Raw genomic sequence first — 24,187 nt, forward strand, 5'->3', positions numbered from 1 at the left:
TTGCCGATTCACTAACAGGTGAACAGGACCATTCGTTAGTGAACAAGACATTGCCTTCAAAAGTTTTAAAACTAATTTGAGGGGAATACCACATTTGCTTGAGGGTGGGCTCATGTCTAGGGCATGAGAGGATCTCCTCTGTCTTTATTATGGCTCACTGGACATGTGTTTGAAAAAGTGGCCACTTCAAGCATTTGCACTAACTTTACTATTAAAGACGTCATCTACAAAAAAAGAAAAAAAAAATCTTCATAGTCATATTAAAGACGTCCATACAACGTATAGGTACCCTCCGTATTAACCTAAGCTCAATAGTGAACCTAAACGCAATAGTGAATTAGTGAAGTGGTAACAAATTGGCGCCTGGCGTAATTATTAAGCCTATTGACTAGGGCAAAAAACATGGCTGATTTCTTCATGTACAAAATTCAGCCTTGCAACCTAAAGTGGTTCCTTGGCCTCAAATTAACTGACCATTCACAACAAAAGAAATAATAACTTTAGCCTATAGAGGTCTCTACAATATCGTAAATGCAGACACATTGTAAGCATGTGTTTGAAAAAGTGGCCACTTCAAGCATTTGCACCAACTTTACTATTAAAGATGTCATCTAGTAGAGGTAAATCTAAAAACAAAAAATCTAAAAAAAAGAAAAAAAAAAATCTTCACATCCATACAACGTACAGGTACCCTCCCTATTCAAATTAACCTAAGTGCAATAGTGAATTAATGAATTGGTAATAAATTTGCGCCTGGCGAAGTGTCGCTGAGTATGGCGATGCAGTCGCTGGTGAAATTTCGCCCTATAGTGAATTTGGCTTTATGTCTTTTCACATAGGTGATTAGGGGTGATAAACAGCTGTCCTATACAAGCTGTCAATTTTTTTATGAAAGCAAAATATATGATTAAAAAAATGTATGCGAAACTGTAAGAATTGCTCTTTCCCTGCAGAAGTTAAGTAGAAAGTGGCAGATGGCTCCCAGTTCCAAAGATAGAATTGGATTGGACAATTATGGTCTTAATGCCAATGCTTTGGGAAAATGTATAATGAAATGCAATTGATCTGTTCTTATGACTGGGAAGCATTAAGCTTTTTTTAGTGTATCTTCTGCTTTTTATCTTTATCAGTAACACAATGGACCAGTGAAACTTCTTTAAACTGTCCTAATTTCTCTGTGGCACGAAGGTTCAAGCTGCCTTCATTGACATTGACAAGCTAGTTTAAGTATAACCTCCTACCTACATTAGTCTAAAAATACAAAGAACAACTTTCCTTAAAATGGAAGCATTTGTCGTGCAAAACAAGCCCTTCAGTTTGTCTGCCCTTAGTTGGCTTTTCAAATGTCAAGCCTAAGATATTAAAAGAAAAGAAAAATTACCCCCACAGACCTGAATGTGTAAGAACACAGGCACAAGAACATTGTCGAGAAAGCTTTTACAGGAACAATTCTGTTTCCCCTGCTTTATATGTTTTCCATGGCTACAGTGAGATTAAAATGAGGAGTGATTGTGAATGATTGAAGAGGGTCACAGTAAGTGGGACTTTTGAATAAATAATGGGTCACTCACTTCATTTCAACTTCCTGTTTTAATCCCGGCATGGCTGATTGTCTCTGTATTTATGATAAATGCCATGGGTTTCATCTGTCTAGATTGTGATTGTGTCTCAGTCGCTGTCCCCAAAGCATTACAGTTCACTGATTCTGGTATTAAAGTCATAAAGGAGGCATGATTAGTGTTTGGGTTATTTATTATGATACAGTAGAATTCCCATTTAATGTTTTTCAGTGGACCAGGATAAATCTGGGAAAACGTAAAATCAGGGAAATTTGTTAAAGCAACTTTTTCTACCTGGATATAAGGACAGGAGTCAGTTTTACTTTGAGATGCAATATGTACTGTGTTAATAACAAGGGTTAAAAATTGTAGTGTTCATGTTTCACTATGGGGGGCACGTGCAAGGCCTCTCTGTCAGTCACATACACAACCTAAAGCAATAAGTGATTGGTGCAGGACTGTATAAAGCAATAAGTGATTGGTGCAGGACTGTATAAAGCAATAAGTGATTGGTGCAGGACTGTATAAAGCAATAAGTGATTGGTGCAGGACTGTATAAAGCAATAAGTGATCGGTGCAGGACTGTATAAAGCAATAAGTGATTGGTGCAGGACTCTATAAAGCAATAAGTGATTGGTGCAGGACTGTATAAAGCAATAAGTGATTGGTGCAGGACTGTATAAAGCAATAAGTGATTGGTGCAGGACTGTATAAAGCAATAAGTGATTGGTGCAGGACTGTATAAAGCAATAAGTGATTGGTGCAGGACTGTATAAAGCAATAAGTGATTGGTGTAGGACTGTATAAAGCAATAAGTGATTGGTGCAGGACTGTATAAAGCGATAAGTGATTGGTGCAGGACTGTAAAGCGATAAGTGATTGGTGCAGGACTGTATAAAGCAATAAGTGATTGGTGCAGGACTGTATAAAGCAATACGTGATTGGTGCAGGACTGTATAAAGCAATAAGTGATTGGTGCAGGACTGTATAAAGCAATAAGTGATTGGTGCAGGACTGTATAAAGCAATAAGTGATTGGTGCAGGACTGTATAAAGCAATAAGTGATTGGTGCAGGACTGTATAAAGCAATAAGTGATTGGTGCAGGACTGTATAAAGCAATAAGTGATTGGTGCAGGACTGTATAAAGCAATAAGTGATTGGTGCAGGACTGTATAAAGCAATAAGTGATTGGTGCAGGACTGTATAAAGCAATAAGTGATTGGTGCAGGACTGTATAAAGCAATACGTGATTGGTGCAGGACTGTATAAAGCAATAAGTGATTGGTGCAGGACTGTATAAAGCAATAAGTGATTGGTGCAGGACTGTATAAAGCAATAAGTGATTGGTGCAGGACTGTATAAAGCAATAAGTGATTGGTGCAGGACTGTATAAAGCAATAAGTGATTGGTGCAGGACTGTATAAAGCAATACGTGATTGGTGCAGGACTGTATAACGCAATAAGTGATTGGTGCAGGACTGTATAAAGCAATAAGTGATTGGTGCAGGACTGTATAAAGCAATAAGTGATTGGTGCAGGACTGTATAAAGCAATAAGTGATTGGTGCAGGACTGTATAAAGCAATAAGTGATTGGTGCAGGACTGTATAAAGCAATAAGTGATTGGTGCAGGAATGTATAAGGTTCATAGGAATTGACCATTTACAGGCACAACCATGGCAACATATACATCTGGTTAGTATTTTACCTCTATTTCACTAATAACATCCATAGAGGAAAAAAAGCCATTTTTAGGAAAATCAGGACAAAATTTTTAAGTAAAATCTGGGAAATGCACCCATTGCAATCCATTATAAATTGGTGGGACGACAAAAAAAAAATGTAAAATGCGGGAAAACTTAAAATACTTTTATCACACTGTAACGATAGTTGTAAGTCTGCCCCTAAAGTTTGTTTTTATTTTTAATTGGTGCCAAAAGCTTCCCGTGGTATTTGGCACAACTATCTAATAAGGCATATTTTATGTGCAGTGCATCTATTTTAGCTTTTTTATTTATGGAACAGTTTACCTTCAGCTGTCAAAAGAATTTAGAAACATATACCGGTTTAAACAGCCCAATGTTCTTTCTTAGTCAACCATAACAAGTCAAATGACTGTTTTTATAGCACATTAAAAGTAAAACACATAGAGGTAGTTGAGGAAGCAGAAAAAATGCATACTAATGACGGTTTTATGGCAATAGCAGACTATCCTTCATAATGGAAGATTCTCAGTATAATTTTCCACTTTATCAATCATCTGTAAAATCCCTTGTCATCTTAGTTCAGTAAACTGTGTGTCCTTCCACTCACATCTGGTCATCTCTTTGCTTAGATTATCTGATGCTTCCATACCACAAGGTGCCAAAGCATGAAAAAGATTTGGGCAACTTACTGCAAAGTAAAATCTCTTGCATCCATGGAAAATGGGACAGCGTATACTACATAGGAAGGAAAGAGGATTTTAATTTTTATTGTTATCCCTATATTGCAAAGCAGTACCCTCGCTTTGCTTCAATGATCATTCATGTTTAACGCTAAGCAATGAATATATAAACCAAGACAGGCTTTTTATTTCCAGAAATGGTTTATATGGTCTCCATTATGAAGCCCCTCTGGTTGTGGTAATTTAAACGTTAACAAAACAGAATATTATTGATGATGTTATGAGCTGCTGTAGATATATTTCCTACAAATATAACAAAATAAATCATACATATATATTTACACATAGTGGGCCAATTACTATACTTCATGTTCCCGGAACAGATTATAATAAAATGAACATGATATCCAAAGAGGATTTGGGAGCCTTTGAGTAGTCTGGGAAACATACACATCTCTTTAATGATCACATTTAGCCCATAAGCCTTTAGTTAGACACAGTTCATCTCTAAAATCTGTTCCATTTGTAACTAATACTACAGGGTCCAAAAGGATCAGTTGGGCTGGAACACAAAATTCATATGCTCTTCAAATGCATATGCTGGGTAAATAATGTTATCGATCTGTGCATAAAATCAATGTCTCCAAGGGGACCCCTCAATCTACCCTTTGCTTATAGCCATCCCACTGAACCCCATTGTTACATACCTTAAAGGGATACTTGTTTGGCTGAGGGAGGGGGGGTGATATCACTCCAACTTGCAGTACAGCAGTAAAGAGTGATTGAAGTTTATCAGAGCACAAGTCACATGACATGGGACAGCTGGGAAATTGACAATATGTCTAGCCCCATGTCAGATTTCAAAATTGAATATAAAAAAATCTGTTTGCTCTTTTGAGAAATGGATTTCACTGCAGAATTCTGGAGCAGCACTATTAACTGATTCATTTTGAAAAAATTTTTTTTTTCCCATGACAGTATCCCAATAAAACACCAGCAGCCAGAAATGGGGTAAAATAGCTACAGCATTTATTGACATTTTATCAAATAAATAGGACCTTGCCAGCCTCACCCCAGGGCAATATACTAAAATGAGAATTCCATAAGAGATCGCTACTATGCTGTTCCTCAGTGAAGACTTGAGATCAGCTCTATGTCATTATATCTACCACTGAGTATGAGGCTGCCTCTACCTACAGAGACGATGGCCTGCAAACCTGCTACCAGAAGGCGCTGCATCTCCCATCATGGGAGACGTTTAGCAGCTCTGCTGCCACTCCTGAATCTACAGTGCATTGATGTTGGAAATCCAAGCAGGCTGTCACCCAGCACAAGCAGTGGTATCGTCTGTATCAATTAACCCACTGTGCAGTCATGGGATAGAACCTCTTTTCTCCCTCTTATAAATTTACCTGTGCAGTACTCTGTCAAGGTCTTACCGCTGTTGTGACAAAACTTAAAATACATTATAATATATCCACTATTTTTATCCCGAGGAATAGTGATGGGCTAATTTATTCGCCAGGCGCGAATTCGTGGCGAATTTGCGCGATTCGCGTCCAGCGAATAAATTTGCGAAACGCCCGCGAAAATTCGCCGAAAAAAATCGCCGGCGTCGAAAAAATGGGCGCTGGCGTCAGAAACGAGACACCGGCGCCGTTTCGCGAATTTTTCGCCGTTTCACGAATTTCGCAAATTTTTCGGCGAAGCAAAACGGCGCAAATTCGCCCATCACTACCGAGGAAGGCAAAAACCCAGCCTGAAGCCTTTGCCAATTATACCTTAAGGGAAAATATTCCTTCCTGATCCCCATGGTGATCGGCAACATTCCCTGAATCAAACATTTGACATTCATGTAACATGAATACCACCATGCAGACTCTCCCGTTTATGCTGTATAACCGTAACAAAACCACAATATAACAGTGCATGCAGGAAATCACCCTCTTTCCGTCAATAGATAAATATAAAGAAGAGAAACTCTTGGCATTTCACAAAATATGCAAAAAAGCAGGGCGGTGGGTAGGATGTTTGTACCTGTTTAGAATATAAGAAAGTCAACTGTTTCTTCCCTTGACATCACTTCCTTCTCTTTCTCTGCCCCAACCCAGCTTTTCCCTGCCTTAACTCATTCATTCTCAGTTCTCAGCCAATAACAGCTACATCTGATTCTGCCAATCTTTAAACCTAACCAGTGTATTTTGGCTGCTGGTCATTTGGATCCCTTGTCATGCAGCCCCTGTGTTTTTAGCTCCAATGCTTTTCTTTATCTATCTGTGCAAAACTGTATAAAGTGTATTATGGATATATGCTGATCTGAAAAGCATTGAGTGCCATGAATAAGGTGTTGCCTCTATTGTTGAACCAAGGAAAGGTGAACTGAGCTCCAAAGTCTTGTAGAGGGCCACTTACTTATGAAAACACAGTGAATGTTTGCAGTAAAAAAGGATATTGGGATACAAACAACATTCCTGTAATGGACTCTTCAGGAATATACCATAATGAAAATGTCTTCTTATCAGTATCAATATCAAACAGGTAAAGGTCCACTTTGTCATTCTCTCCATATTGTTGAGCAACAGCATCATTTCTCAGTGGTTCTGGGTTTTGTAGGTAAAGTAAATCAGATGTGCCGTATTGTTCCAACTAGCACAAGTGAGAACAATCATCTCCCTGGTACACAATGACATCTGGGATGATATGTGCACCCTATGCTGACACTGCCAAGCCTCACTTGGAACAGGGACAAAACACAAGGATCTACAATACTTCCCAATACACCAAGAAACAAATCTGGAAGCATGACTCCTGTAACATTAATAAAAGACTTAACAGCAGATGTTTTCCAAAAGATATCAATCCTGCTAAGTCTTAACACCTTCTTTATTACAGGCTGGGAGCCTGAGGTCAAACACTGGCATTTATGAGACAGATATTAATATATAAACAACAGCACCTTTTAAAACAGACAGCAGATGTCTTGTTGTCGATTTTTTCAAGGTTTTTTGAGCATTTCACAACATTCTACGGAAAATAGTACATTAATATTTATTAATCTGTGGCATTTGATATTCCCTGAGTTACGTAAACACCAGTGCTATTATAAACAATTTACAGAATGAAAACTATAGAAAGATGGATGAATTGAAACCTATAAACCAAGACTTAACAAATATTTGCCATGACATTATAAACCTTTAAAAACACCGATAGAACCACCCATACATTACATCATCTGCTCACTTCTTTCACAGGCAGCACTCAACACTTTGCTTTGCTAATCCTTATCTGATGGATGGGCAGACACAGTCTAGAACAGAAATCCCCAAAAAGTTTAACCTGTGAGCCACAATCAAATGTGGGGAGCATGAAAAAAGTTCTGGGAGTGCCAAATAAGGCCTATTGTTGGTTATTTGAAGGCCCCTATGTGGACTGGCAGCCTACAGGAGACTGTATTTGGCAGTATAAATGTATTACAGGTATAGGATCCCTTATCCGGAAACCCGATATCCAGAAAGCTCCGAATTACGGAATGGCTGTCTCCCATAGACTCCATTTTATCTAAATAATCCAAATTTTTAAAAATTATTTCCTTTTTCTCTGTAATAATAAAACAGTAGCTTGTATTTGAGCCCAAGTAAAATATAATGAATCCTTATTGGAAGCAAAACCAGCCTATTGGGTTTATTTAATGTTTAAATGAATTTCTAGTAGACTTAAGGCATGAAGACCCAAATTACGGAAATATCCTTTATCCGGAAAACCCCAGGTCCCGAGCATTCTGGATAACAAGTCCAATACCTGCAACCAAAGCTTGTCTCTGAGCCAGGAATTAAATAATAAGCGCCTCCTTTGAGGCCACTGCAAGCAACAACCAATGGGTTGGTGTGCAACATGTTGCTCTTGAGCCACTGGTTGGGGATCAATGCTCTAGACAGACCAAGAGCGATTTTAATAATTGGGCCAAAGGGGAATTTTTACAGGACCCACCATGATTTTTGGGCATCTGCTATAAATTCTGACTGAAACATGACCCAGAAATTAGTTATTTTAACTAACTGGAAGATCAACATAACCATAGATCACATGTTCCTACGAGATATTTCTAATAAAAAGATGGTCGCACTAACAGCACAAATCCAACACAAAATATTCTGATGAATTATACGCAGTTCAATGTTAGAAAAAAAATACCCCTATGTATATTAAAGAACTGTATACAATAACTGTATACAAGACTTCTGCCATAGATAAAACTGTCCTTGATTGTAGGAGGCCTTCTATAGCACATACAGTATGTTTTAAAACTGAAATTGATTTGCTGTACGAAAAAGTTCAGACATATTTGCAATTAATTCAAATACAGTGTAGTTCTGTTCTCATTTCAGTTATTCGCCAATCTGCAGAAACTCTCCTTTGGCCCAGGAATCAATGCCATTTTCAAACCCAGCAGATGTATGTGGGAAGCTCCAGCCCATACAGTTCATACAGGGTCACACCTAGTGCTGGACCTCCAGCAGCTACAGAAAGCTAGAGAACATGTGACATAACACAGTGCTGCCCAACATTTACCATGTAGTGGACTGGATGATACAGTATTAAATCCTGTACTTTTCATAATGAGAAGGATGGCTTCACTTCAATCAGACCATACCAACATAGCAGGTAAAAGTTTTCTTACCCTGGAGTTAACGACTTCCAAGGAGACATTCTGTGGCATGGCACTGGGCACTGGAAAGGCAAATAAATCCAGGGTTAGATAACATGAATTTGTGCCATTCTTATTCTGTATTTTATATTTGATGTATTTGTGTAGCCCTATATACAAATTAGAACATTGGTTATTGAATAAAGGTGGCCTTATATAGGTCTATTCATGGGCAATCCAGTTTATCCCAAAAATAAATGTGGGTCAACAGCCCACCACAATTTGTGTTTTGGGGACAATCAATTATGAAGCTGAGCTGATTATTGATTATCCTGACCACAGCAAGGGATGCTGGAATGCTAATCATTAGCTAATTTGTTAAAAAAATGTGTGCCCACCTGGCACTTAATATTATACCATTTGGTCAAAAATGTAATAGAGAATTTTCAATTATAAAAATGGACAATTATGCATGTCAGGGTTGTTATGCTACACATTTTCACTTATAATAGAAATAGATGCTGTTTCTTTAAAGGGATACTGTCATGGGAAAAAACATTCTTTTCAAAATGAATCAGTTAATAGTGCTGCTTCAGCAGAAATCTATTTCTCAAAAGAGCAAACAGATTTTTTTATATTCAATTTTGAAATCTGACATATTGTCAATTTCCCAGCTGCCCCAAGTCATGTGACTTGTGCTCTGATAAACTTCAATCACTCTTTACTGCTGTACTGCAAGTTGAAGTGATATCACCCCTCCCTTTCCCCCCCCCAGCAGCCAAACAACAGAACAATGTGAAGGTAACCAGATAGCAGCTCCCTAACACACGATAACAGCTGCCTGGTAGATCTAAGAACAACAGTCAATAGTAAAATCCCATGTCCCACTGAGACACATTCAATTACATTGAGAAGGAAAAACAGCAGCCTGCCAGAAAGCATTTCTATCCTAAAGTGCAGGCACAAGTCACATGACCAGGGGCAGCTGGGAAATTGACAAAATATCTAGCCCCATGTTAGATGTCAAAACTGAATATAAAAAAATCTGTTTGCTCTTTTGAGAAATGGATTTCAGTTCAGAATTCTGCTGGAGCAGCACTATTAACTGATGCGTTTTGAAAAAATCATTTTCTTTTTTCTTTTATATTCACAATTCTCCTTAATATTCTAAAGCACCAAATGAGGGTTAAAAGAACAAGAACTACTGATTACTACATTAAAGGAACCATTGACATGACTTTTTTTATAATGAAGCTGCTACCCTGAGAATGGCTGTAATTTATTTTGTTCCATTCTTGGGCTGCACCCCCACATTTAAAAATGCAAAAGGAAATGTTGTTTTGCATTAAGACTTGGCTAATTTGGAAGGGTCTTTGTGCATATTAATGGAGCTAAAGCCCTGATACACTTTGCATTTACAAACATTATGATGTGCACTTGATACAGTATCTTCGTGGGAGGTGGTGAGGGTACTTAACATTCATATTTAGATAATTTGAAGCTGGTGATTTAACGGATTTTATGTTTTGCCTTCAGAAATCATTTGCAGTCCCCCATATGCAGCAATTTGAAATGTAAAAACCTAATTTCCTGAGCCAGTTTAATAGACATAATTGTTTGTACACAGCCTACTTAAACATCTGCTACTTTTCATATATATTTATTAAAACAGAAAAGTGTTTACAGTTTAAAAGTATTTAAACTTCCTTCTAAATTAAATTCCTACTGACCAGCGCTAAGCAATAATAACACACAATCTTCATGGTGGCACATGCCACTTAAACAGATAGAAATGAAGCACACTCATGCTCTCATAGCTATGAAAGAAAATAAGGTATCAGTTTTTTTGCTGAAAAGCAATCGAAAGTCCTTAATAGGAGGCAGCGATGTCAACAAGGCATAGTGGCAGTTCAGCAAAAATAAATGTATATGAGTGTATCCATACTGAAATGGACTTGATATAGATAGAGGCCATTTAGTTGAAATGAGCAGCTTTTGAATTGTGTGATAACATCTTCAGTCCCTTTATTCAAAGAATGATAGTGGTGCAACTGAAATATATATGCAAAATGTCCTTAAAGTGGAAATTGATATTTAAAATAGCTTTTGGAATGTTGCACATGGAAGTGATCTACTAAGCATTTTTTCTTTAATATTTTGATTTTATATTTTTGTTTTGCAAACTGCAAATTTGTGCAAATGTGCACTGGGTAGTTTTTCTGGAAATATGAATAGCCAACCTACATTTTAGCCAACCTACATTTTAGGACCTTTCTCAAGGCAACCATGCCTTTAACCCAAATCACATATATGTACTCAAAATCAAATCTTTTTTGGAATATTAGAACAATTGACTTTGTACCTGAGGTGAGTATTGTAGCAGAGTGCCACCCATAGTGTGCCCCCATTTTAGGGATGCACCGAATCCACAATTTGGGATTCGGCCGAATCCCCGAATCCTTTGTGAAAGATTCGGGCGAATACCGAACCGAACCCTAATTTGCATATGTAAATTAGGGGTAGGAAAAAATCTTCTTTTGTCACGAAAAGTCATGTGATTTCCCTACCCACCCCTAATTTACATATGCAAATTAGGATTCAGATTCAGTTCGGCCAGGCACAAGGATTGGGCCGAATCCTGCTGAAAAAGGCCAAATCCTGGCCAAATCCCAAACTGAATCCTGGATTTGGTGCATCCCTACCCCATTTTATGCTTTAAAGGAACTTATTCTTCAAGTGCTCAAATGAGATAATTACAGGAGTCTGTTTTACTTTGAAATACAATAGCTAATTTGTTAATGACAAGGATTAGACTTTTCACCATTAAAGTTACACCATTGGGGGCATGTGCAAGCAATAAGAGATTGGTACATGACTGAACGTGTGGAAAACTAATTGAACTTCACTGTTTATAGACAAAGCCATGGCAATTTTTCCTACCATCAGAAAGGGTGACAACTGCATGTTCTTCAGAAGATACTCCAGGCCCGTATCGATTGTAGGCCAAGACTCGTATACAGTACTCTGTAAACTTTCGAAGTCCTTCAAGTCTGTATACTATTCCATCCACTTCAATATTCTGTACAAAATAAGAATGGAAGACAAATGTTAGGATTTTTTTTTTTCAAGCATACATTTCTTCTATTTATGAGGGAAATACTTGTTCATATACCAAGAGAACTAAAAGAAAAGACTGCCATGTTGCTTACCCTAGCTGAAGCATTATGCAAAGCAGCAACAACAACCTCATCTATTTGTATTTTATGTCAGAGTCTATAGTGAATGCCTATGCAAAGCCAAGCAGAATGCTAGCTCCCACGTCTATCCATAGGATAAAGATCTGGTAGTCACAACAAAAGCTCTGTTTATATACACAAGGATGCAGATGCTGTACTCTCAACAGAAATTGAATGCAAAACAGCAATTAATGATCCTTTTTGGTAGATGAAAACAGCCAAGAGCCAAGGTGAGGAACATGAGTTATCTGATCCACTGAAGCTACAAAAAAATCTGTAGTAGACTGAGTAAAAATAGGGTAGCTTGTGTAATAGCTCACAAGGCTAGCAAGAAAGGGGACGGCTGGAGCCCTGGTAAGTGTTAAGTCTGCAAGTCAGGGCCTACAATAGAAAAACCAGGGTAGAGAAGAAGTTTCTGAACTATTTCTGGAAAGTAGTCCTATGTAGGGTGCTTGGTGAGCCACATGTAGAAACACCTGCCAAGGCTGATACCAATGGGATCATTAGTCATCTGATTATTTGAAGACTGTGGGGCTTGTTTATAACACTGGACAAATATGTACCTAGGAAGTATCCTATATCAACCAATCACTGATTAGCTTTTCTCAGTCAGCTGCAGGTAGAACAATGGAAGTATGTATCTAATTGCCCAAGAGCAAATTTGCACAGTGTTTATAAATGACCATATCCTTATCTGAAGACCATTTATGTATATATGTATGTATGTATGTATGTATGTATGTATGTATCTATCTATCTATCTATCTATCTATCTATCTCTATCTATCTATCTATCAATCATCTATCTTGTTCACCTCTAGTAGATGGTTTGAGATAAATAAGCACTCACAAACAACATAACTTTATAACACCTATAGCTCCAGGCAACTTAGCATAATGTCCGACTAATGCTTCTGAATTTGGGTATCTCTGTAACACCAGAAACGTGTTTCTATTTCCATAACTTATATTATAAATGAACAGTTCCCTGTCACCTAGCAAAGTTGAGCGCAACTCAACTTTAACCATGTGCTGTAAGATTTTTTTTGCACATTCTGTTATATGCAACATCAATTATATTAATGTGTAGTGAATTCTTCTTTCCAAATAGTATCCACTACTTTCTAACCATAAATTTTCTTTGCTCTCTTTCTTCCCATAGATATTAAATGACTATGATTTATGATTCTGCAGATGAAAGTTAAGATACTTGAAAATGGACCCAGCAGAATATCAATGAGATTTTTGTACTGACATTAAAAAAACTGATACACAGAATTCTACACTTTTTTCTGATTTTAATATTCTGAGCTTCACAGCCCCAAAGCTGTTATGATGCCTTGTACAATTTTAAATAACTTACAGAGTTCGGTGTCTGACCTTGTGCTAGTAAACAGTATTCTGCCATTCAGTTTGGATTGCCATTCAAATTTTAGTATCCTCTTTTTTGGTTTTAGTAGGCATCCTGTATTTTGTCAATAAATGTTATGCAGAACAGGCCAGGCACAAAGGTTAGACATGTGATTATTTAATTTACAATGGGCAGAAATCAACATATTTACCATATTTCTAGTGATAATGGTCTATATTAATCTAAAGCATAACAAGGGGATTACACAACCATTTTCAACAAGAACAAGGTCTCAAGTTAGGTGTACAAACATGGCATCCATTACCTCTGGTGGGTGTTACCATAGTTTGAAATGTATGTTTTTTTCTCCGACTTGTTTGTGTATACTATATTGTGATTTGTTGATTTGACGTACTTCCTGATTGATGCACTCCGTTTTTAAATACTGTGTTTAGAGTGCTGTATAGTTAGTCTATGACTAGGGGGCAGATTTATCAAGGGTCGAATTTCGAGGGTTAAAAAACACTCAAATTGTACCCTCGAAATATAAAATTCGAAGGATTTTAGCGCAAAAGGTTCGATCAAATAAAAATCATTTGATCGAATGAAAATTGTTTGATCGACCGATAAAATCCTTCGAATCGAGCAATTCGAATGATTTTATAAGGATCGACCGAATCATTATAATTCGATCAAAAAAACTTAGCAAAGTGCTTTGGATGGTCCCCATAGGCTTATATTGCACTTCGGTAGCTTTAATGTGGCGAAGTATGAAGTCAAAGTTTTTTTTAAAGAGACAGTACTTCGATCATAGAAAGGTCAAATAGTCTTTTCTTAGAATCGTTTGAATCATTCGAATATATACTGTATATGTTCTGCTTATTGTTTTTATTTTAAAAAGAAATCTATAATTCTTGCCAGTGCAGCCAATCAGTGCCACTTTTATAAAATGGCGAACATGGAATTTTCCCATACTACAAGAAGACAAGGGCAACCACCCACAGTAGGGATGAGCAGACTTTTTTGCCTGATATGGTTTTGCAGAATCCACAAGTCTGATTAGAATATTGCTATGCATTTTGTTTTGCCGGAAAAATATTAAGTGTGGGAAAAATCTCAGACCTCGCTACTATGTGCTTCCTTCCACATTCAGCAGTCAGATTGGAGCCCTCCCCAGCCCTTCCCCTGTCTATTTAAGGAGCTGTCCAGGTCCTGAGATTGGAAGCAATTTGCACAATGGGAGCCTTTTTTATATGAAGAAGAAGTTGTTGCACTGTGGAAAGAAACTTCTCTATCAATGTAGGGCAAGGTATATGTTATTACACAACTAAAAAACTCTTTAGTCACAAGTACAGGAATTTTGCCTTACTGTTGCCATTTTTTTTTTAATTTTTTGCTAAATTTGAAATGGACAAGTTTTGCTCAACACTAACCATCAACCCTTTTATGTGCATATTCCTTAATTTTATATGGTGGAGCTCTATCATTTAATCATTTTATTATTTTATTACCTTTTCTCTTCTCGCCTTTATTGTAATTTTTTATTCGATTTGAACACTTTTTTCTGCATCTAAATGTTGTCAGCTTTACCTTTCAAGGGATAATGACGACATACTAAGTTACCATGAGCATTTCATGTCTTATGAGGTGCCCGAATGGGAAAAGTGCTCCTTTAATGCCGCTTCTATTTTTTATTTTTTTAATCAGTGCCCAAAAAGCAAACCACAGAAATGTTCAAACTGAGAAATTTAGACAAATCTCTCTGTGGAAATGGATTAAAAAAACTCTCGTGTAGTGAATACATTAAATGACACAATATAATCCAGCCCTAAGTCTGTTTGGAATTACTTTAGTATTTAACAATGTGTGATTCACTTTAATCAACTCAAGAAGCTGTTTCAACCACTACTCTGCTATGAGCAATGCTCTCTTGAACATCTCATTCACATAATTTCTCAACACAATGGTCATCAACTCAATATTTATTCATCATCTTCTAACATCCATTAGCTCTTGATTTAACTCATTTATTTCAGAATCCTTGTGCATGTTTTAAAAGCAAACCATGCACCATATAATACTATATCTTCTTACACTGATTACTTTTTTATGTCCTTATAGAGAGATGTGACCTCTAGATTTGCACTTAATTACTTTAGGATCAGTTCAACTAATGATCTAAGAAGTTACATTTCAGCAGCAATCTTCCTGTAAGGCATTTTTCTTTTCATGTAATAGCCTTCTAGTAACTTAAAAACCGGTTTGTATTCATTCAGTGGATTGTGTATAGTTTTATTATGATGTTTGATGATATTGGGGCAGATTTACTAAGCTCGAGTGAATTTTCGAAGTTAAAAAAGTTTGAATTTCGAAGTAATTTTTTGAATACTTCGACCATTGAATAGGATACTACGACTTCAAATTTATTTCAACTTTGGTTTGAAGTAAAAATCGTTCTACTATTCGACCATTCGATACTCGAAGTACTGTCTCTATAAAAAAAAACTTAGACTTCATACTTTGCCAAATTAAAGCTACTGAAGTGCAATGTTAGCCTATGGGGACCTTCTACAGCACTTTTCTAAGTTTTTTTTGATCGTTCGATTTAAACTATTTAATCGTTCGATCGTACAATTTCTATTCGATTCTATTTCTATTCAATCGTTCGAATACGCTAAAAATCCTTCGACTTCGATATTCGAAGTCGAAAGGATTTCAATTTGAGGGTCGAATTTCAAAGTTTTTTTAACTTCGAAATTCGACCCTTAGTAAATCTGCCCCTTAATGTATATAAGGGGTCATTTACTTAGTTCCAAGATGGAGGCCCAAGAGCACAATGATGCAGACCTAAGAGGGGGGGGACACAAGAGTGCACGCTTTAATGCTTATTCAAAGAGTACTTCCATCTGTAGTCTGACCAGCATGAGGTGCAGAGCACAGCATCGATGGGCCCTGTTCAAGACCCCTATAGGGAGGATATGATGCTTTCAGCTACCTGAATAAAACAGGTTAAAGAAGTAGAGGTTTGTGAATATGTTGTACCTATTAGTTGCCCATATAAAAATTAAACTAACATTCAAGCATGGATAATTATATAATACCTAACCTCTTGGCCCTATCGACCGTTATATTTTGAAAATGAGAGTCCACTTCCTAATATTTGTAGCCACAGGCTTAGTACCATAAAGTGTATTCCAAGGTCAAAACCAGCAAAATAAACACTCAGATCAATACCAATTATAACAATGAAAAAAATAAATAAACTTATAAATAAGTTAAATGACCAAAGTCTCTGAGTCTTCCCCTTGGTTGTCCGACCCAACAATCCTCGTTTCTCCTCGAGTGCAAAACAACAGTCCAAAATTTTCTTTAAAGGTCAGCGCTAATTAAAAGCTCAAGGGAAAAAGTATGATGGAAAAAGGAAAAAGATGAATTTTTTATAGTGTAGTATTTTACTGGGAGTTTTAGTTCCACAACCAAAATAGACTATTTGGTGTAGTTACCCTTTAAAATTCACCACAGGTGGCTATTGGATGAGTACTTACGAACGTTTAAATTTAACAAATGCACATCACATTTGTTGGAGAGTAAAAAGTTGCAAGGTATTTCTTCTAGGCTGGAAGAGGTTAAAAATGCGCAAAAATAGTGTAAAACCCTTTTTATTAAATATCTAAAAAACCAATTGGTTACACTCACATTTTAGTAGTTAAAACCAGGCATATAGTCACTTATCCGTGCAAATCCGTAATGCTGCAAGTCTTTTCCAGCAATTGCTGTTGGGGTCCCGACCAGCGTTTCCTCCACGATCAGCTTGCTGCTTGATTGCTTTCTGGACGCTTGGATGTGACGTCTGCCAGCTATGCCTTACGCGTTTCGTCGCTTACCGACTTCATCAGAGGCTTCCTGATGAAGTCGGTAAGCCTCTGATGAAGTCGGTAAGCGACGAAACGCGTAAGGCATAGCTGGCAGATGTATGGTCTTCTTCTGGGCAACCATTCTCCAGAGCTGTCCTAAGGTGGGCTGCCCCGTATACCACATAGAGCGGTAGTTCTAGGTACACCAAGAGGTGTTTGGTAGATATTGCAGTACAAGAAGGGCACTCTTACAATTTCTATTAGTATTTCCTACATGCTGAAGGGCAGGTTGGTACAAGTTACAATTCGATACTAACTGATATACTGTAGATCGCAGTCATAATTAACATAGGTAATGAAGCTCCAAAAGATGTTTTTGCCCTGGCTCAGTCATTTATACAGCAAATAAACATATTGCCTTACCTGTTCTCTCCCTGAAAAAGTTTCTCTACAAAACAATCTGTATCCTTGAACAGGACCATTTGCATAAGCAGGAGGTTCCCAGGAAATCAAGACTGAGGTAGGTGCGGTAGAGACAACTTGAAGATTTTCTACAGGTCCTGGAACTTGCACTAATTTAAAGCAAAAAAAAAAAAATTATGATGAACATTTAAAATGACATTTTCCAACAAGGTAATCTGGAACACGGGAAAACTCATCAACATAGAATTTTTGAATTTTTTTTAAGATTATTTCCCCAAATTTGAAAAAACTTGAAAATCTTGATTACTTGAAACTCAAATACTGGAAACTGATTGCATAAAATCTGAAAAGCTAATTTCTACAAAAGCTCTACACACATTTTTTTTTAAAATTCCTTGCACTTTATAAATCTTGAGTATTTGGGTTTCAAAACCTTTTTAAAATTATTTAATTGTCTTAAAAACTCTAATTCAGATGTTGATAAATCTAAGGCTTGGGCCACACAGGGGCTTTAAAACCACTAGCCGAAATCCGCTGGCTGATTTCTGCCCTACGGATGGCAGTAGCCTCCTCTCTCTTCCACGATGAATTGGTGTGAACAGACGGGTTTCAGCAAAGAACTGCGAGTCTCTAAATTTTGAGCCGAAATCCACCGGTCTGTTAGTGACAAGCTGATTTAATGCAGAAGAGAGACATGAGGATTTCTGTTAGTGGTTTTCAGCCCCTGTGTGGCCCTAACCATAACCCTTGGTGTAAAATATTGATTTCACTGAGGAAAAAGAAAATGTTAAAGTTTTACAAGAGCATTTACTGGTCTCAGCTGAAAGTTTTTTCTTCATAAAACTTGCTTATTCTTCTACCCCTTCTTGGTGGCTCTCTCTAAAGCAGTTTCCCTTCTAGAGCTTTCAATGTTACAGTACATCAGGTCAGGCTGCCAACTCAGTGCGTTAAACACATAAACAAGAAATTATAACTTGAGTGTGTTAATCAGAAAGAATATAAATTCAACTCATTAAAATCCATGATGTACAAAAACTGCAGCATACAGTATTTACTCCCGATATTTTAGTTGTACTTATTTTAATGCATAGTAACTGAATGGAGGAATTGATTAAATATATTAGATTAAAATAAATGTTGGTAAATATTTATTGCGATGTAATATATACCTTCATATATTGCTAGTGATTGGCGAATCTGTGGAGTTTCGCTTTGCCGAATAATTCACGAATTTGACGCGAAATTCGCAAAACTGCGCCGGCATCTGGTTTTTTTTGGACGCCATCGAATTTTTACGCCGGTTTTGCGAATTTATTCGCCAGCGGAGAATCATGGGAATTTGCCGCTAATTCTCGCCTGCCGAATAAATTTGCCTATCACTATATATTGCTCTTAAGAAGATATTTATATACATAATATTACAATGTTACTAGATGTATACAGTTTACAGTACATCTTACTATTAATTAACTATCCAATCATAAGAAGGAATATTGATCACAGTGATTATGCCTGAAGATTAATTTATTAAAAAAATGTATTAAAATATATTAATTAACAAAAAGCCAATTATCACTGTAGGGTTTCTTGGTCATAATATTGCCAGCTTTTGTGAAAAGTTGGATAAATGATAAATGGGCAGTCAGGGCAGTAGAAATGAAATGTTTATGGTCATCAATTAGTTTCAAGATAATATTTTTTTATTTGGTACACAATTCTTAATTAATTCACATCAGCTTGGCGACTAAGTCATTTCTTGGTTCTGCAAGTAAAAGTAATTTCCAGACCATGAAACAATGAGGAAGTGAATATTTGGTATAACATAAATATGAATCATTTTTTTTCTACATAATTGAAATGATAAAAAGTAATTAAAATAATAGAATGTTCAGGGTTTATGTAAATCTGCAACAGTGTTATACCAATGATTTATTATTTTAATAAATGTGCCCACTGTGTGTATCTGTCATAACACCATAGATTCCATTTATCAAGGTCCCTGAAAAACATGGGTGCTGTAAGATTTATCTACCTATTAACAAGTCTGTGACTATCACAAAGGCAAGTAACATGTATCATATTTTTTTTGTGAATTGAATAATATATATATATATATATATATATATATATATATATATATATATATATATATATATATATATTATATGCAATTGTCTTGTATTTTGCTGGTTTATGCTAAATTTTGGTAAGGGAAGTCTACCTTTGGGGATATATTAGGAATAAATTAGATATAATTTTTTAGTAAAACCACAAAAAATATCATCAAATACAAACATTAGAGAACATATAAGTTTTATGCAATGGAGTTGAAAATGTTTTCAGAACTTTCTTCAGCCTTATTATAATGAATAATAATAACCTGTTTAGTACTGAAATATTTTCATCATACATTTTACCAGAATGTTTTCTGTAATTGAGAATTTCATATGGAAAAAAAGGATATTTCTTGTAACTGAATTAAATTGATGCTCAGCTTTTGCCTTGCATAATCTAAACACTGTTGATTAGCAACTTGCAAATTTGCGTCTATTGATTTCTAAATCTATACGTGCAAAGATAAATGCAGATATGTTTGCTTATATTGTACTTTAGGAGAAGTGCATTTTTGCTACTTCTCAATCTTGAATTTTATAAATTATTTAAACATTAGTAAATGACAAATGCTGACATTTTTATTGTATAATCACTTTGAAGTGATAAATTGAATTTGTATTTTACTTATTTATTAACTTATAAATCGATGACAATATTTAGTTTTTTTGATACAGGAAATGATCCATTTGGTGGAATACCATTGAACACACACTTTTGCCAGGTTTGCCAGGTTGTGCAGCATCACCCATCACACATTATTCCATCTTGCTACAGAAATATATCTAAGACCTCCAAAGCATCAGCTAGGCTGTTGAAACTGCAAAGCACTGAACTGTGTAGAGAAATTTAAAATCCAATGACCCTGGTCTTTAGTATGATGGATTTTGGCCTGGTGTAATAAATTGATTGACCCCTTGCATTCTCCAGGTCTAGGGTGTTCTTGAATTTCTAATCCTAGAAATAAATCTCTTAAGGGGAGTAAGTAGGAAGTAGGAACTACATGAGCAGCAAACATGATGATCAATCATATATAATTTCCTAATCTTGCAGCCATAGTCAACATTATTACTTGTGTGGGCTTGGAAAAAATGCAATTTCTCTGTCTGTGAAAAAAATCAGCATTTCATAAAGCATAGTATGAGTAAAAATACAAAAATGTGGAAAGCACAATGAAACATCCTCAGTTCAGACTTAGGGGCCGATTCACAAAGGGTCAAATATCGAGGTTATTTGACTGGGAATGAAAATCCTTCGACTTCGAATCTCGAAGTCGAAGGATTTTAGCGCAAATAGTGCGATCGAACGATCGAAGGATTATTCCTTCGATCGAACGATAAAATCCTTCGAATCAAACGATTCGAAGGATTTTAATCCAACGATCGAAGGAATATCCTTCGATCAAAAAAACTTCCCTATAGGCTAACATTGAGTTCGGGAGCTTTTAGATGGCGAACTAGGGGGTCGAAGTTTTTTCTTAAAGAGACAGTATTCATAGTTACATAGTTACATAGTTAAATTGGGTTGAAAAAAGACAAAGTCCATCAAGTTCAACCCCTCCAAATGAAAACCCATCATCCATACACACACCCCTCCCTACTTTTAATTAAAATTCTATATACCCATACCTATACTAACTATAGAGTTTAGTATCACAATAGCCTTGGATATTATGTCTGTCCAAAAAATCATCCAAGTCCCTCTTATAGTCATTAACTGAATCAGCATCACAACATCACCCGGCAGTGCATTCCACAACCTCACTGTCCTGACTGTGAAGAACCCTCTACGTTGCTTCAAATGAAAGTTCTTTTCTTCTAGTCTAAAGGGGTGGCCTCTGGTACGGTGATCCACTTTATGGGTAAAAAGGTCCCCTGCCATTTGTCTATAATGTCCTCTAATGTACTTGTAAAGTGTAATCATGTCCCCTCGCAAGCGCCTTTTTTCCAGAGAAAACAACCCCAACCTTGACAGTCTACCCTCATAATTTAAGTCTTCCGTCCCTCTAACCAATTTAGTTGCACGTCTCTGCACTCTCTCCAGCTCATTTATATCCCTCTTAAGGACTGGAGTCCAAAACTGAACTGCATACTCCAGATGAGGCCTCACCAAGGACCTATAAAGAGGCATAATTATGTTTTCATCCCTTGAGTTAATGCCCTTTTTTATGCAAGACAGAACTTTATTTGCTTTAGTAGTCACAGAATGACACTGCCCAGAATTAGACAACGTGTTATCTACAAAGACCCCTAGATCCTTTTCATTTAAGGAAACTCCCAACACACTGCCATTTAGTGTATAACTTGCATTTATATTATTTTTGCCTATCGACTATCGAATGGTCGAATAGTCGAACGATTTTTAGTTTGAATCCTTCGATTCGAAGTCGTAGTCGTAGTCGAAGGTCGTAGTAGCCCATTCGATGGTCGAAGTAGCCCAAAAAACACTTCGAAATTCGAAGTTTTTTTACTTCGAATCCTTCACTCGAAGTTAGTGAATCGGCCCCTTAATGATCTGGTATGTTATAGATGTTTAAAACAACTGAGCTTTCAGTAGTAGTGGGATCTTGGATGATTGCATCATTACCTGCCCAATGCTTATGGTAAATGCTTTCCTGGGTAACCCACGTCAACATGGTGAAACCATATGAGGCAAATTCACTAACGCGCGAAGCTAGCTAGCGTTTGGCATTTTCGCTAGTGCGCAAATTCACTAACGAACGCTGGCGTAGTTTCGCTAGAGTTACTTCGCAACCTTACGCCAGGCGAATCTTCGCTAGCAACGAAACTACGCAAATTCACTAACTTGCGCAGTGTAGCGAACGCTACCTTTTACGCTAGACTTCCTTCGCCACCTCAGACCTGGCGAAGCGCAATAGAGTAGATAGTTAGAAGAAATGCAGATTTGTAGGCCGCGCACTCCTGGGACACCAACACGAACCGCTCGTCTCCAAATGTTTAAAAGGTAAATTCTTTATTTTTAAGACATACAATCAATCAAACAGCAATAGCGTCTGAGGTCTAGACCTGGCGAAGCGCAATAGAGTAGATAGGGATTGTTTCAAAAAAAGTAAAAAATTTTTCTAAGTCCCAAAAAACGCTGGCGTGTTTTCTACATGATGGCTGATAGGCTGAAAAAGATCGAAAATTTTTTGGGGCTCCCCTTCCTCCCCCCTACATTTCCTGACTCATGGCAACTTACCTAGACAGTGGGCACATGTGTAGGGCAAAATAAAATTTTTATTTCCAGATTTGAAGGTTTTCTAGGCATTTGTAGTGCAGATACGTGTTCCTCCATTGAAATTTGAATTTCGCGCCGTATGCAAATTAGCCTTCGCTAGCACAACTTCGCTTTATATAGCGAAACAACGCTAGCGCAACTCCGCAACCTTACGCTACCCCTGTGCGCAACTTCGAATTTTAGTGATTTTGCGAACCGCTGGCGAAACTATGCCTGGCGAAGTGCGGCGCGGTGCGGCGAAGTTGCGCCTGGCGCAACTTCGCATCTTAGTGAATTTGCCCATATAAGTGCATGGAGTTTTGCAATAGCCAGATCAAATAAAAGACCAGTCAAGGAAGTAACTGCCAACATTTTAATTAGCATCTATTTTGGAGAACCTTGTGAAGGACATATAAAATAAAGTTTACTTATTTATTTATAATCTGATACAAATGCACAAAAATATAGAGCACGAGCACTGCTCAGATTTGTATTAAATCCCTAAATTTTAATAATTGTATAATAATTGTATAATATGTATAACAGAATTAATACATTAGATATAAACTCTTTTTATTGTACACGTAGAAATCTGTTACATCAGAAAGCAGCTTCTCCCTCCACCAATTCACTATTTGTATTTGTCCCAAGAATTTAAAAGATAAGGACTTCATTAACTTCTTGACAGATTCTGTCAACTCTGTGGCTAACCTGAGAAAGACAAATAGATTTATGCATTAAATTACTGAGAATGACTTCAATTGAGTAGAGTCCCATATGTTGTAAAATTCTAGGAGATTAGATCTTCTGTCTTGTGTTTTAATTGATAAATGCCATGGACTTGTCAACCTTGCAAAATCTGAAATATTAAGGTTTACAACTGTATAAGTCTTCAGGCCTATTTTTAGAACAAGTAATTATCTTCTAACTTTCATTTCCCAATAAAAGTGCAATGTGTATATCAAATGAGTCTAAAATCCAGACTTTAAATTCTCTAGTTGTTTCCAATGACCTTGTTGAAAGATCCCAAGATAATAAAAGTCATATACTGAAGCGTAACTTGCAAGGCACCTCTGTAAACTTGCCAGAAATCCAAATGTTAAGTTTAATAGCACATGGGAAGAGTTTGGGAATTTTGGCATTTACATGACTTTTATTAGTAGCTTGGAAGACTGGAGCAAAGCACACAAAAAATGGTGCCATGTGACTTCCCAATCATATGCTTCTGTGTTTTTGAATATTGCCATCCATTACTACAAATGAAATTGGGGTTTGAGAGAATTGAGAGAAGATCAAACATATATATATATATATATATATATATATATATATATATATATATATATATATATATATATATATATATATATATATATATATATATATATATATATATATA

The 24,187-nt window shown here is 36.6% G+C and overlaps 1 protein-coding gene across 1 annotated transcript in view; it reads right to left on the reverse strand.

The window, feature by feature from the left end:
- dcc.S (DCC netrin 1 receptor S homeolog) overlaps positions 1-24,187 on the reverse strand; it is a 479,548-nt gene that overhangs the window by 93,784 nt on the left and 361,577 nt on the right. The window contains exons 10-12 of the mRNA XM_018244588.2: positions 17,458-17,606; positions 11,534-11,672; positions 8,627-8,676 (exon numbers count right to left, since the gene is read on the reverse strand). Of these exons, the coding sequence (XP_018100077.1) occupies positions 8,627-8,676; positions 11,534-11,672; positions 17,458-17,606 (338 nt within the window). The remainder of the gene's footprint in view (positions 1-8,626; positions 8,677-11,533; positions 11,673-17,457; positions 17,607-24,187) is intronic.

The sequence above is a fragment of the Xenopus laevis genome, chromosome 1S, assembly GCF_017654675.1.
Source record: "Xenopus laevis strain J_2021 chromosome 1S, Xenopus_laevis_v10.1, whole genome shotgun sequence".
Lineage (NCBI taxonomy): Eukaryota > Metazoa > Chordata > Amphibia > Anura > Pipidae > Xenopus > Xenopus laevis.